The sequence below is a fragment of the Amphibalanus amphitrite genome, unplaced genomic scaffold (assembly GCF_019059575.1).
Source record: "Amphibalanus amphitrite isolate SeventyFive unplaced genomic scaffold, NRLGWU_Aamphi_draft 001342F_arrow, whole genome shotgun sequence".
NCBI classification, from domain to species: domain Eukaryota; kingdom Metazoa; phylum Arthropoda; class Thecostraca; order Balanomorpha; family Balanidae; genus Amphibalanus; species Amphibalanus amphitrite.
Genome location: NW_024882835.1, coordinates 165,752 through 181,440, shown reverse-complemented (window position 1 = coordinate 181,440; position 15,689 = coordinate 165,752). Strand labels below are relative to the sequence as shown.

General features: G+C 47.2%; 1 protein-coding gene across 2 annotated transcripts; it reads left to right on the top strand.

Annotated features, from left to right (window-relative positions):
- The first annotated feature begins 3,014 nt into the window (after positions 1-3,014).
- On the top strand, positions 3,015-13,823 carry LOC122372302 (inversin-like). 2 transcript variants are annotated; one of them, XM_043349354.1, is made up of 16 exons: positions 3,015-3,190; positions 3,711-3,784; positions 3,988-4,098; positions 4,492-4,652; positions 5,017-5,190; positions 5,601-5,768; positions 6,141-6,249; positions 6,668-6,840; positions 7,269-7,434; positions 7,870-8,012; positions 8,522-8,626; positions 9,096-9,340; positions 10,567-10,684; positions 11,025-11,234; positions 11,427-11,839; positions 12,288-13,823. In XM_043349354.1, exons 1-16 carry the CDS (start codon positions 3,087-3,089, stop codon positions 12,541-12,543), a joined length of 2,730 nt encoding a protein of 909 aa, XP_043205289.1. In that variant the 5' UTR covers positions 3,015-3,086; the 3' UTR covers positions 12,544-13,823. The 2 variants fall into 2 exon arrangements, with proteins under 2 accessions (XP_043205289.1, XP_043205288.1); XM_043349353.1 differs by having other exon boundaries at positions 3,150-3,398.
- The last annotated feature ends 1,866 nt before the right edge of the window (positions 13,824-15,689 follow it).

Below are 15,689 nucleotides of genomic sequence, written 5' to 3'. Positions count from 1 at the left end.
AAATCACTTCGGTCAATTTTTTGGTCAGGTCAAAGGTCAGGTCACCAGAGGTCATTGAAGGCGAAATTTCGCCGATTTCCAGGTCGAATGTCGAAAATTTCCAAGAAGCCAACGCATAACTCGGGAACCAATAGAGCTACAGCGCCGCGGAAAAGCGCATTCGATAGCCCTATTAACGCCCTTTCTGAGTAATTCTCTCAGATTTGACCTAACGTCAACGGTTTTGCCTGCAGGGGGCAAAAACTGCAAAAATAGCCGATTTTTTCGAAAACAGTTTTTCTGCAATAACTTTTGACCCAAGCCTTGTACGAGCTTACTTTTACCGGCATCGTGTTCCTCTCGTCAAGACGCATCGAATGAACTATAACTTGACCTTGAAAGGTCAACTTGAAAATTTGACCTCAGGTCAAGGTCATGACCTGACCGGGAAGGGTCATGTTGCATATCAGTCGATCCGTATCGTCGAGCTGAACACATCTAAGGCATTTTCATCGCTCTAGCATGCCTCTATCAAAAGTAATTTGCGAAAAACTGTTAGATACTAATCGTGACCTAAGATGACCTCAGGGCATAAACAAGGGTCACGGACACCATTTTCAAGTTCAGTGTGTCTAAACCACTTGTAATTCGGTGTTTGGGAGTCTTTATAATGTCTTTCATCCAAAAGAGGCGCATTTCAATTTTCTCCCATTGACTTATAATGGGGAGGTCGCAAAATTGACCTGACCTTAGGTCATCGATATCAAAATTCTGAGATATACATTTTGTACATGTTATTGCTCTTAGCAATCGCTGAAAGTTTTAAAGCGATCGGTCACTCGGTGTAGCTATGACAGACATTGAAAGTTTTTATGAGGTGAGGTCACTTCAAGTGACCTGGTGACCTGACCTTGAATGACCTTGGTCTGAAATTTTCACAACATGTGTAGAATTGATGTATGATAAGGTGTACCAAAAACGGCGGCGCTCCGCGCCGCCGTTTTTGAGATATTTGCGAAAAACCACAAGGGGGGTGTTCAAACACCCCCCCCCAGCAGGGCGCGGGTTAAATGCTGTAAGAGTGCCTAAATAAATGTGCAATGAATACCTATTACCTGCCTTGGTAACTGTGCTAGCGTGGCGGCGGCCATTACGAATAACGAAGACTTGACAAAAGTCAACGTTTTACGTTTACGTTTTACGTGGCAGTGACTGATCGATACTGTGGCTCAGGCGGTCAAAGTGAAAACTAAATAAGAAAGAAATGACACTCGTGCTCCGACACCGTAAGAACGGTCCTCATATTCGGTATTGTTTGACTGTGTGGGGCAGCTGTTCGGCTTCACTTAACCCTAGAACGCCTAGGGGGGGGGGGTTGTATCAACCCCCCCCTGAGGTTTTTTCGAAGTGCACGCTAAACGGCTTGTCGTAGCGGGCTGAAATTTTCAATACCCTATGGGGCAACCTTTGCGCATCTTTTGCCGAAAAAAAATTGATCGGGTCATGTCAGGTCACGGAGTTATGACGTCATAAGAGGTACAGCCTCCGGCCGGATTTTCACAAAATGAGTGCCAACGCCCGAGGTTTCCTGCCGGTGGTACGGACATCGGTTGATGGATTGTGATGAAACTTCCCATGCATGTTGGGGCAAGTATTGGCTATCATATGGTATAAGAAATTTGACCGGGTCAGGTCAGGTCACGGAGCTATGACGTCACAAGAGGAACAGCGTCCGGTACTATTTTTGAAAAGCGCCCGAACCACTATTTTGCTAATTCTTGTCACCTCAATGGGAATATGCAGCAATATTAGCTTCTATAGGGAGCAAATGGACCTCCCAAATCCAAAAATACAATCAGATTTCAAAAATTTAAATTTTGATTTTTCGAATTTCTGCCGCCGACTGTGACCTTGCCGACCTCCGGCGCTTCCAACGCGCCATTTTTAGAGCTAGGGAAACGAAATACATACCAAACGATAGAGAATTGATCAAGGAACACGATAGTGAAGGTTTCAAGTCGATATCTCTTACCGTTTTGCCGCAATCGCCGCCGAAAGTTGAAAAAAGTCTATTTTTCCGAAAATTTGACCTTTGACCGGTCAAAAGTAGGTCAAATGTTGACCTAGGACCAAAAAATATACCACCAATCGCGAGATCTCGTTGAGAGCAATCCGTTGGTTTTTTCCGCTAAGCTCTACGACCTTCCGTTTCGAAACGCCAGGGGGGGGGGTCGTAACAACCCCCCCCCTGGTCGTTCGTGTTATGAGAAATGGCCTGGTCGTGCGAGGGTTAAAGCACGAGTTCAAAAAGCTATCAATTTTGGCGTTCGCATCGTTTCGGGACTGTCACGGCGAGACCACGTGACACCGGCGCTTAGAGAGCTGGGATGGCCCACAGTCGATGAGATGGTGCATGAGCGGGACATCGCTGCCATATGTCGCCTTCTTAACCCTGCATGTGGGGCTGAGGCACTGACTGGGCAGCTGATCCACCGAAGCGATGTCTCGGGCCGCCAAACCCGAGCGGTGGCCAACGGCCTGCTCCAGCTACCGAGAGTGAGGACCGAGTTTGCGCGGCGCAGCTTTACGTATCGCGCGATTTCCACATGGAACAATGTGATTTATGGTCGTGTGTTGTGTAGTGTATATACTTTTATTTGTGTTTTTAGTGTTATAGCATTTTGTTTTTATCTCCTTTTATGCATGTTTACAATGGTGTGTTCAAGGTCGTTTACCGGTTGTCATGTATTTTACCGTTTATCTTGTGTGATTGACGTGCATGCCACAAAATCCATGCCAGTGGAGGCATCTAATAAACTATCTATCTATCTATCTATCTATCTATCTTCTCTTTGCATTGGCAGGGAATACGTCCTTGATCACGTGGTGATGTCTTGCACCACTTTCAGGTATTGTGGGAATTAATGCGTGCTAATTCTGAAAAAGGGCCACTGTGCATAGGTGGCAGGACTTGGACGACGACAAAGTATTCGATTTAGTTTCAGATATGGTACAACATGTAATTTTTCAGTAGCACCAAGGCCGTAGCACCAACAAGCTCTGAGTCTGCCGTTTTAGTCCATCAATTGAGTCTAATAGCAAATGAAATGCATTTGATTAACATATGCTTGGACGACAATGAATTTGGCGGTCACGACTCTCCGATGTGTTGTTGCGCGTTGCTTGGAAACGTGACGCACTTTTGTATTATGTGAGTGCATGTGCTCCGTGAAGATTTCTTGTTTTTGTGATTTATTTTTAAGGTGTTGTAGGAATTTTGCCCGATTTCTTGTGAAAATTAATTTACGAAGCAAATGAATAGCTGAGCTTGTGGTCTTTTTCTTAGCATCATGTAACAACAGTGTTTTGATTTGAGCTCAAGCTGAACTGAAACGTCTCAGCCTTAGGTCAAAGTTGAGGTGGGTTAATTGCCTTAATTTTGGTTCATTTCAATTTCATGCTGGAAGCAATTTTCTGAGCATCGTTTTTATAGGTGTGTAATTTGAATGTCATATGATAAAGCTATCAAAATTGTGAAGCAAAAGCTCTTTTACCCTGCTTGTATCAAAGCATCAAGTATAATTTATAATTAGCAAAGAGGTGTTAGCTTAAGAACTGGCAACATTGACTAGCTATGCATATAATCCATTGTTAATTTTAGTGTGTTTTAATGTCCTTATCAGTATTGAAAATTGATTTTATGAGAAATCACACTGGACTTAACATTCCAGGAAAATGGCAGTGATGCATAAGTTTCAGCAAATGGGCACGTTTGCGGGTGTGAATTTGGAAAGAAGACATTCAGGTATGTTGATAACAAATTGCTCATTTTGCTGGTGTGCAAGCCTTTTAGTTTTGTGTAGCAATATTGCATTCCTTTTGTGCATAATGATAATTCATATGGGGCATTTTTTCATGTCCAATATTGATATAAGTAAAAAAAAATCATTTGAATGTTTATGGTAAGTCATTGAATAAATTGAATCTGTCATTGATTGTGTCCCCCAGACTCTGCACCCTCATCTGCCACATCCGAGACTCCCCTACCAGCCGGCATCTGCACCACTCATGCGGCTGCCCTCAATGGGGAAAAGCAGCACCTTCAGAAACTGGTGGCTGGTGAGAACAGACTGCTAGAACAGAGGCCCATGCTGACAAAGCCACAGCTCTGTTGGTCTAACTTATTGTATCCAGGTGTATATGGATGTTTCTGTTTATTTATTTCTACATGGCTCATTTTGGGGAGGGGTGCATTGCTTGATGAAGTTTATAGTGAATAGATGCTTCTACATCAGCAAGTATTTTCTTTTATTTAGTAGGTATGCACTTAGTTACACAAGGAAATACCTAATATACAAACCAGTTCCAAGGACCAAATACTGCTAAAAAAACTCCATGACACATCCTGAGCCTTGCCACCTCTAGTTTAAATGCCTGGTTTACCCTCCCTCATAGGCTCTCTACCCCGATCATGACTCTCTAGTCTAGCTCCACCCCCCCCCCATTCCATAGACTCGCTTCACCTCACTGTGGACCGTTTCGGTCGCTCGGCGCTGGCGTTCGCTGTGATGGGGAACCAGCCCGACTGTGTGGATCTGCTGCTGAAGGCCGGACTCTCTGCCGACGCTGCCGACCACGCAGGGCGGTCGGCACTTCACGGTGCCGCGCATAGGGTTAGTGGGCATACTCTGCTATGCGAGTAGACCCTGTATTGGGGTGTCAGAACTCAGATCAATCATACACAAACCGATAATGCGTGCAAACTTTGCTATATTTGAGCTCAACTAAATGCGGATGTGGTAATTATATGCAATCACAGGAAAAATAAGGAAAATTGGGCGCACTGGCTATTCTAGATTACGACGATGTTGATTGAAGATATGTTGTTGAGTGCTCTTGCGAATGTTGCATGTTGATTGAGTGCCGATCCGATCAAGGCCATATCTAGTCCGATGCAGATAATCTTTTTTTCAACACCGTTACGACATCAAGGATAAAACTGCAATTTAATGAGGTTTCTTGCGACTTTCCTCGCAGGGCTATTACACCTGCCTAAAGCTGCTAGTTCAACGGTCCAGCAATCCTGCGCTACCAGATCAGGACAAGGTGACGCCATGTCATCTGGCAACTCAGCGCGGTAACAACAAGTGTCTGCCGCTGCTGCTCAAACATCTGAGCAGTGAGGCGCTCAACGCCGAGGATTGCAATAAGGTGAATACCTACTATCTACTCAGAAGAAAAAGATGACCGATGGCCCGTAACTGGGCAGTTCAAATTGAACTTACGCCTTTTACCGTGAGGTCGGTCTCAAAGTCCAACCCAAACCCCTGACTGGACTCGGCTAACATTAGGCTAAGGAGACCTGCTTCAATCCACTGCATATTGGTGTTTATCGGCATAATTTGGAATAATTGAAGTATTTCGGTCTGCTCGATGACTCTCTCTCTCTCTCTCTCTCTCTCTCTCCTCTCTCTCTCTCTCTCTCTCTCTCTCTCTCTCTCTCTCTCTCTCTCTCTCTCTCTCTCTTTCTCTCTCTCTCTCTCTCTCTCTCTCTCTCTCTCTCTCTCTCTCTCTCTCTCTCTCTCTCTCTCTCTCTCTCTCTCTCCCGGCTCTCTCCCCAGCGCACCCCTCTACACTGGGCGGCAGCCGCCGGCGCAGCGGACCACGTCAAAGCCCTACTGCGGGCTGGAGCACAGGTTCTATCGGCTGATGTGGAGGGGAAGTCGCCCGTCCACTGGGCAGCGAGTTGTGATGGGCCACAGTCGCCCCAGGCCGTCAAACTACTGCTGGTGAGAAGGGAAGGTAGAGGAGTGGTAAGTGTTGGAAGGGAGATGAATAGCATGGATAGGATGGAATGGAAAGCGAAGATGGGTAGGATGGGGATGCAGGACTCGAAATAGGAGGTAGAAGGATGGAATTGAATAGCAGAGGAAGGGAATAGGAATGAGAGAGGATGGAAGAGATTTGGAACGGGATGGAAAATAAGCTCACATAATTTTCTATGTGTTTTTTTTTTTTACGACGTAGATGGACGTGTTAGCTTGTTTTTATGCGCACACTGTCCCGCTAATTGAGCTCATGATATCAATCTAGGTAAAGTTTACTACCATGCCCCCTGTCCCTGATTCAGATATAGACGCTATTTTGTTCTCTTCTCTAAGGAGGCAGAGCCCAAGGCGACCAACTGGCAGGATTTCGAGGGCCGAACGGCTCTGCATGTGGCTGTGGCTGATGGACACATCAAAACAGTGGCTGTCCTGCTCAACAACTGTGAGTTCCGAATGTCACTCGGACGCGGTAGCTCAACTCAAGAAAGGACGTCACTTCGTGGTGGTATTGAAGTACATATTAGACTTGTACAGATAAGATACGAGCTTGTCAAGGAAAGAGCTGAATTCGTGGTTTGGTTCATCTTTTGGCATTATTGTTAATTCCATCCATTCAATTATTTCATTCATTCGTCTTTTCATTCAATGTTTAATATATTTCGTTCATCCGTCTCTTATTCATTCATTCATTCATTCATTCATTCATAAATTGTTTCATTCAATCATTCACTCATTCATTCATTCATTCGTTCGTTCGTTCGTTCATTCATTCATTCATACATACTCCCTCACTCCCCTTTGTTTCCATCGATCCTGCTCTTTCACTGCCCCTAACATACCCCCCTCTCCCCCCTCCGCAGCGCGGTGCAACATCCACTGTTTGGATCACCAGTTCCGCTCCGCTCTACACTGGGCTGCCCTGCTTGGCCTCACGGAGACCGTGGAACTTCTGGTGGGGCGGGGTGCCCGCGTGGCGGCCACTGACGCCAACGGCGCGTCGCCGCTGCACTATGCGGCGCAGATGGATCATAAGGTGGGAAAGAGAGGGATAGAGGAGGACAGATTAAGGAGAGAGTGACGCTATGCTATTAGCTCTGTGTGATAATTGTAATTTGTATTGTATTGGTTCCTTAGCTCTTAGCTCTATGTGTGAACAGTTCACTGGCCTGGCAGACCATGAACTTTTGTTGTACCCAAGCATAGATAACATGAATCATGTTATCTAATATCTATGACCTAAGGCATGTAGAAAGTTCATATTTTATGCATTAGGTTTTTATACACAAAGCCTAATAGTCATAATTGCCGAGCCATAGTCAGTTTGATAGTCCTAATCTTGCAACTGACTTTTATATGGTTGGTGCTACATGAATGATTCAAAATGAAACAAATCTTATCGGTGCAGTTTATGAATTTGCACGCCTGACTGAGTTCACATCTACCGTCTGTCTACCTCTCCAGGAAGTGGTGGCCGTTCTGCTGCGCAAGATTCGCGCCCACGAGGTTCGCGACCTCTCCGGTATGAGCGCCTTGTCCTGGGCGGCGGGCAGTGGCGCGCTCGGCGCCATTGAGACAATGGTGGCGCGCGGAGGCGTGCTGCATCTCACGGATAAACGAGGCGAAACTGGTAAGGGTTTGGGCGAGAAACGCTGTGGGGTAGGGTTGGTGGGGGAGGTTTAACAACAGTCAAATATTATAACCTCTGGATAAGACCGTAACTGTGCTAAAGTGACCCCTGCGTATCTTTGCTATGTATCTTTGCTATATCTTTGCTATAGATACTTTTTTATTTCATTTCGGCGTATGGTGACCTCTAATGATCTTTTCTGACCTTCACCCGCATTAGCTGACCTATGGTTGGACTCTGCTGACATCTGCTAACATCTCTTTACCTCTGCTCACCTCCACTTATAAAATTTAGCCTCTGCTACTTTCTACTGGCTTCAGTTTATGTACCTCTTCTCATAATTATCTCTGTTGACATTTTCTCAAGTTCACCCACCCACTTTGTCTGTGAGCTCTACCGACTTTTACTGACCTCACTCCGCTCATTTACCGCCAGCTCTGTTCACGGCGTGCACGTGCGGCCAGACGGCGGCTGCCGGCCGTCTTCTGGAGCTGGGAGCCGACCCCAATACTGCCAGCAGATCGGGGACCACTCCGCTGTTCGGGGCCTGCGCCAACGGTCACGGAGATATTGTGAAGGTGGGGAGGGGAGGGCGGGTGGATGGTGGGTGGATGTTAATGTTTCGCTCTCGAAGCTATCACTTGTAGCACAGGTCTCTTTATGCCCGGTGTAGAGGTCTGACACCGAGCTCGGAGAGGTATCAGATGTATATCAGCAAATATCATCAGATATAATATGTCAGTGCCCAATGATCAGAGATACTACCTATCTTGTTTTACAAGGACAGATCCCTATTCACTTATGTGGCATCAAACGTCTTAAAGGTGTCTTGAATGCAAACTGCCGCTATGGCGCTATGACTTACATTATGTAGGTATTGCATCTGCATAATTGCATGATGATAATCCCTGATGATGATACTCACAATGAAAACTCTGCAAAATACGTGACGATAGCATTGAAAGTTAGGATCTCGAACAACGGTTTGTGAGCAATGAGCACTAGAACGCAGGCTGCATCGGTCCCTTGCGCCCAAGATACCAACTTGTAGTGTCAACTGCTCACACCAGGTGTCTCTGCCTTTCAGCTGCTGCTTGCCCATAAAGCCGATGTAAACGCGGCTGATGAAGAAGGGAAGAGGCCGATTCACGCGGCGGCGAGGTTTGGACATTCCTACGTCGTGCATATACTGGTGAGTAGTGAGGCAGGGGTGTGGACAGGACGGGAAGTTATCAAATAATGGCGGGGATGTGGACAGAATTCAGTTACGGTAACGTTCTGACTTCGAACCAAATGCTTAGGTAGGGATATGATTGGTCAGGGTTTGGAACGGGAACGTTCTAACCAAATGCTAGGTGAGAAGGTATGTGTGTTCTGACTGCTAAAATACAAAACCACTGGCATATAGAAATTTGATAGCCAATGGTCGTTATTGTGGGCCTGTGGCTAATGATTTTATGAGCGTATAAAATGTGAGTGCTGACTGCACTAGATGCCTGACTGCGTTTTTGTGACGTGCTTTTCATTCTTGTGAGAGTCGTCGGTGTTGTCGGTTTTTCCAACATTCGTTCCTAATAAATTGCAGTGAGTTCATGTCACCGTCCTTCTTACCTTCTCTTCTCACTGCAACCCCCTGACCCCCGTGACCCCTTTCCCCTCAGCTGGACGGCGGCGCCGCCGTGGACCCAGTAGACCGGTACGGTCGCACGCCCCTCATGCACGCCGCCTACGCCGGCTACGGCGACGTGCTCACCCTGCTGGCCGGCTACGGCGCGGCCACGGGCCGTAGGGACGTAGACGGGCGGTCTGTGCTTCACTGGGCGGCCGGCAGAGGGCAGCTGGATAGTGTCAGGGTACTGCTGGAGCAGGGAGCCGAGCCGAATCATGTGGCGCGACTGAGCTACCTGTGAGTGGGGGGGGGGGGGGGGGGGGTAGAGGGGAAGGAGGGAGGGATAAGGTTTAATCAGATGAATAAAACTACTATGGACGTCAAACCCCTTGAGACCCCACTTTTTTGCGATAATTTTTAAATGCGTCAACTCTCGTTGACAATATTCTGGCAATGTGCGTTTCAGAACCTGCCGAAACTTTTATTACTAAGGTATTTTGACGCCAAACGATTATGAACGGTACTTCTCATTCACTCGTAATGCTAAGGTCAATTCAGGCCCGGGCAGAGGCTTGCGCTCGGCCACACTCGAGCCCCGCCACCAGCGCCATCTGCTCTTAATATCATCTACCAGCGCCCGCTACCGCTACCAGCTACCGCCCACCATCAAGCCTGAATGGAGCGAGAGACGCGAGTGACCGGTCGCCGGGCAAGGAGCGCCGGAGGGGTAGGGCGGAGCTTAGCGCTGGCGTCATTACGTGGCTCCGCCCCATGAGCGCGTAGCCTCTACCCAAACAGCAGATTCGTTCCGTGAAATTTAACATTACGAGTGAATGAGAAGTACCTTTCATAATCGTTTGGCGTCAAAATACCTTAGTAATAAAAGTTTCGGCAGGTTCTGAAACGCACATTGCCAGAATATTGTCAACGAGAAGTGACGCATTTAAAAATTATCGCAAAAAAGTGGGGTCTCAAGGGGTTTGACGTCCATAGTAGTTACTACAGTCTGTTCCATATCAAGCTTGCAGTCGGAGTTTCTTCGGCAGATCCAAGGGCGGATCCAAGGCCGTATATGGCAGATCGCTCCTCCGCTCAAGCACGCTCAAGAATTTTCGCTTAAAATGTATGAGCTGTTTATACAGAAATCACGCACTGCTTTCAGCAGGACACTTCGGCCGCAAGCTTGAAACGGAACAGAGTATAGATCCCGATAATCCGTAGGACGTCGTAACCGAGCATTGTTAATTTTAATATCCTCAAGTTATGAAGCATATTATCCTCCAATATGTGCATTCGTTGCACAGTTAACTAAAAACATTGCTTTCTCACTTTCTGTCACTGTATAGTTTTGCCCAGCCGTATATTAGTGCCGTATCCGTATATTTGTCGCCCAAAAGCAGGCACGCTTATTTGTGCCCAGGACAGGAAATTCGTATTTTCAGAATTATTTACCTGCACATGGTGCATGCCATTATTCCTTTCCATCAGTGGATTTCTGTGAACCTTTGACTGTCCGGTTTCAGTATGACCCCTCTGGACTGCGCCGTGGTCGGAGGACACCACGAGGTGGCCAGCGTCCTTACCGAGTACGGAGGCGTTTCCATAGCAACCATCGAGGACGTCGCCTCGACGAAAATTCAGGTGCGTGTGGGGAAGGGTGGAGTTTCGGTACGCACTCAGCATAAAGCTCATTCGACGAACATTTTTCATTACTTAAGTGTTCAAGGTGACAAACTGTTGACAGTGTGTTTTCCTGTAAATAAAAAGCTACGAATCTGGTACCAATGACAGCCAGTAGCGGCGGAACACCTTCAATTAAGGACGGGCACTGCCGACTTTTGGTCCCATTCTTTCCATACAACGCCCATAGGGCTAATGTTTAAATGCCAAAATCAAAGGGGGCACGGTGCCCCGGTACCCTCCCCGTTCCGCCGCCTATGATGACAGCCTTAAAATAGCTGATGTATGTTTTGCGACACAGGCAGCGTGGCGAGGTCATACAATCAGACACCAGTTTCTGGAGAAGCGCGCTAAACTGCTGCCGCCTCGTGACGGTGAACGCAACAAGCAGTCGCCGACTCACGCCGCCAGGGGCAGTCGTGGCGCTACCGTCGCCGATCGCCGCCAATCGCAGGCACCCAAACCTCCCGCGGCAAAACCGACCGCTTCCAAACCGAATGAAATGAAGAAGGTTTGTGTCTGCTTTACCCTTTTCACGTCAGTGTACGTCTAAGCGATATAAGTGCAACACTTAAGAGGTAGAATCACCCATAAATTCAAGTGTCAAATGCGTTTCAACCAAATATTTCTATTGTTCTTGACCAATTTGTATATGGCCACTCGTTTCGTTACGTTTTTTCGTGAACGTGTGTGCTTTTTCCAGCCAGCGCCTCCGGCGGCCGATTCGGCCATTGACGAGATCGTGTGCAGTTTCCTGGAGCACGTGGTGGGTGGTGGCGGTCGGCCGAAGCGTCACCTACAACTCTCGGCCCGCCAGCAGGCCTGCGCCGCCTGGGAGTACGCCGACCAACGCCTCAAACTGTCGGCGCCAGATGGGGACACCGGCATGGTGACCTTGGGCCCAGATGGCGCTGTCGTCGCTAGGGGAAAAACTATAGGTGGCGCTGCGATCGGCAAACATGGCCGAAAAGCCCGACAAGGACCACCGGCAGTGAAGCAAAGGAAGAAATCTGAGCGGCACTTGGAGATTCCCGATCTGACGGGAGAGTCCACGGATGAAGAAGAAGGAAGGCCACAGGAGACTGCGGCCAGGACCATTCAGAGGGCCTGGAGAGGGTGAGTCTGCTGGTGGTAAGGGGAGGTCATAGGGTGAGTCCATTCATAGGAAGGGGAGGTCACAGGATGAGTTCACTGACCTGAAATGGGGGGGGGGGGGGTCATAGGGCCAGTCCATTGTGACTTGTTAAAATCTCCAGAATCGGTTGATGTGAGAATGGATGGACCTGCCACCTGCCAATGTGAGTGTATGGGAAAACCGAAGGAGCTAAGCCGGGGGAAAGTCGTATGTTTTGATATTCGTTTAGATTCTGAATTCTTCCGTTGTTGCTATCTGGCGAAACTTCCCGGCTCTGCATAGGGGATGCTCGTTACTTGAAGTATAAGCTTTTTGTTTTTTTCTATCTGAATGTGGGTACCGTTTGAAAGCTTGTTAACGTTGTGAGTTGTCGACCACCATCATTCCATTGTTCTTGATTTGTCTAACGGCGATCGTGCATTTTTACAGGCACACTACCGGTAAGAAGAAGGGAAAGGCGCCCCCACCACCCACCGGAGAGGCCTCAAATATGGCTAAGAAGAAATCAGCTGCGCCCCTGCCACCTACAGGAAACCAATCCAAAGACTCGGAGAGCGGAATGAACTCGCCCAAAACGGGGAAGGCGCGACTGGCGGTACCCCCGGCTCTAGGAATGGACTCGTCCAAACTGGGACATAACATGGTAGCGCCAACCGATCATCCTGGGAAGAGGTCCGCCCTGTAGGTGAGGATCCTGAGAGAAGGTCCGCCCTGTAGGTGAGGATCCTGGCAGAAGGTCCGCCCTGTAGGTGAGGATCCAGGGAGAAGGTCCGCCATGTAGGTGAGGATCCTGGGAGAAGGTCCGCCCTGTAGGTGAGGATCCTGGGAGAAGGTCCGCCATGTAGGTGAGGATCCTGGGAGAAGGTCCGCCATGTAGGTGAGGGTCCTGGTCCTGGGAGAAGGGCCGCCATTTGTCCAGCTTAGAGAAGTCTACATTTCGAGAATGCCAGGCTACTGGATTTTTTTTTCTTGGCACTGCTAGCTGAAGTTGTTGAAAGGATCCCATTTATTGGCGTATCAGATGAGTTCTGTCCTTTGCCAGGTAACTGCATTTAATTTATATAGTGGATAAAGATTCATATGATATCGTAGATGTTTATTTTTACATTGATTTTTATAATTATCATGTTTTTCATGCTATCATTATAACATCCGCAACATTGAGGTACTGAGTGTGAGAAACTCCTCACCATTATGACTGACAGTCTGTGATTTAAACAGTATTATTACCAAAGGAGATAGCAAGACCGTCCAATGCACCGTACAACTGAGGTAGCTAGACACATTTCTGGTAAGCTATGGTAGCAATATTCAGGATTCAATGAGCTTCAATGACCTTGAGTGAATACTGAATATTACTCACTTGCAAGACTTTTCGCATAGTACGGTACCTAAATGTTCGAAATCAGATAACCATTACATTCAGCGCCAACTTCCTGCCTAGATTGCCGTAGTCATTCAATGTTACGAGGCTATGCTCCTGGCAGTCGCAGTGTTTGCTGCTGATAGAAAAGCTCAGCTTTGCATACTGAAACCTACCTAAGCAATTACTTTTTTGTAACACGGTGCTGTGATTTTACGCACATTGCCCTTGTACTCCGCAGACCCCATAAATGCAAAAAATAGTGTTCTGTATTATTTGAAAACGCTTGCCAGCCATAGAAGATACACGACCTGTGCAATAGACGCTTGTGTTATTTGGCCCATATTTAGAGGTGTGCCTTTCATGTCCGACTTCTTCAGAAGAGGCGGGTTGCGTTGCGTGCCTTTCACCGTGTGCTGTGACAATCTGAAGATCTCAACGGCATTTTATGGCCATAATATCTCATATATTTTGAAATGGATTGTGTAGTGACTAGTGAGCGTAGCTAACACTCACGGTAAACATGATACAAATATGTGATCTCCTGGTTAGTTGCGTGCTGCGTGCAAACTGTCATGAAATACATACCTAATTATTCTGCACTGTGCATCTTCCTTATCGTGTCAATAATTTTGGCCCTGGTGGCGCAGTTGGTTAAGGCGTCGGCCCGCGGTGCGGGTGGCTCTGGGTTCGATTCCCGGTGTCGCCCGTCCCGCGGGCGTCGTCCTCAGCTGTGTCACCAGGAGTGGGGTGGGCTCCCACGTTAGCCGTAGCATATGGGAAGGGGTAAGGAAGGAAGAGGAGGAGCAGGAGCCTTCCTGTAATTGGGCGCATCAGCCTGTTGGAAGGATGACGAAATAAATAGAAATAGAAATAGAAATTTGCATAGCACCATAATTTCCTTTAGATCATGATCCAATGTTTACCAAGCCTGGTTGGCTTCAATCAGGAGATACCATTGTTCTCAAAACAAGCTAATAGTGCCATTTTTATCCGCCCATGCGATCCGCAGGAGAAACCTATCCGAGTCCCCCTCACGCTTCCCTTTTTGGGTTTCGGTCACCCCCACCAAACAACCGGTGGCCGTGGTGAGGGCAAATGCATTGACATCAAAAGCCTCCCACATAAGGCGTGGCGATTACGGCTTATCCCCGCGCCCCACTGGGGGGGGGGGCTATTTATAGCCCCCCCTCCCGTTTTTCTACAATAACTTCCAAACCGCTTGACGAATCGACGCCAATCTTTCAGTACCTTCGGCTGCATCAATTTGACACCTTGTGTCAAAATTTGAACTTCGTAGCTACCATAGGTCGGCCGGAAATGACGTCAGAGTGACGTCATGTTCGTCCGATTTCGACGCAAAACATTGAACCACGGCAATCGCTCCCGAGAGCTCAGTTTTTAAGCTAGATCCAATTTCTTTGCATGAAAGGACTCAGAATTGACCGCGCTATCAAATTGCTATCTCGGATTTTCAAAATTTTGAGAATTCCGAAAATTTTATACAATAATATTCAAAATTTAATTTTTTATATTTTTTTTTCAAAAAGTTTTTGACTTTTCGAAAAAACCGGAATATATGTGACAGAACGCATGATTATGACTAACTCTAGCAAGTTTTAGCTAAATATCTTCAAAAATGGCCAAGTTATACGCATTATTGCAAAAAATTCACAATTATTAATTTTTCAAATCAATTTTTCAGCACGTATTTGGCATCGTACACCAATATAAATGGCACCATCGTGTTCCTGAGCTAAAACTGCATCCAATAGACACATTTTTTGTTGAAAAATTTCAACTTCAAAATTTGACCTTTTTTGACCTGAAAGTGACCTGACCTAAGCTAATTTCGACTCAAAATGACCTTGAATGACACACACGACATCAAATTCGAAATCTATGGCCTAAATGGACCATAAAACATGTGTCACGTGACCGACGCATGATATAATATTTTCGTGACCTGTGATGACCTGACCCTGACCTGAAAATCAAAGTACAAGTTTGGTACCCTCAAGGTATCTAGAGCATCTGTTCACGAGTGTGGAAACCAAAAATGAGCCTGATCTGACTTGTAAGACGGCGGCCAGAGCCCAAAATGTGAACAAGCCAAAGTGCTAATAATTTTTACTTTGACCTGACCTGTGACGTCATCGGTGACCTCGAGGTCAATGAAATTAGGTTTCGCTCGACAGTTTTTCCGGGGCTATCAGACGCCGTTTGAATTTTGACGATCAGCCCAGTAGTTTCGGAGTTAGGAGGGGGGGCTATGAATAGCCCCCCCCCCAGTAGGGCGTGTTATACACAGACCCCAGTGGGGCGCGGGTTAATTGATCTCTCTGGGCTGACCGTTTGACCGACAGGACGGGCAATCCAAACGGAAAACTTTCGTCCGATGGGGACGACCTCTGACGCTGTGACGCACAGTCCAATGTTAACACAGTTATTCTACCAACTCAAAGCAC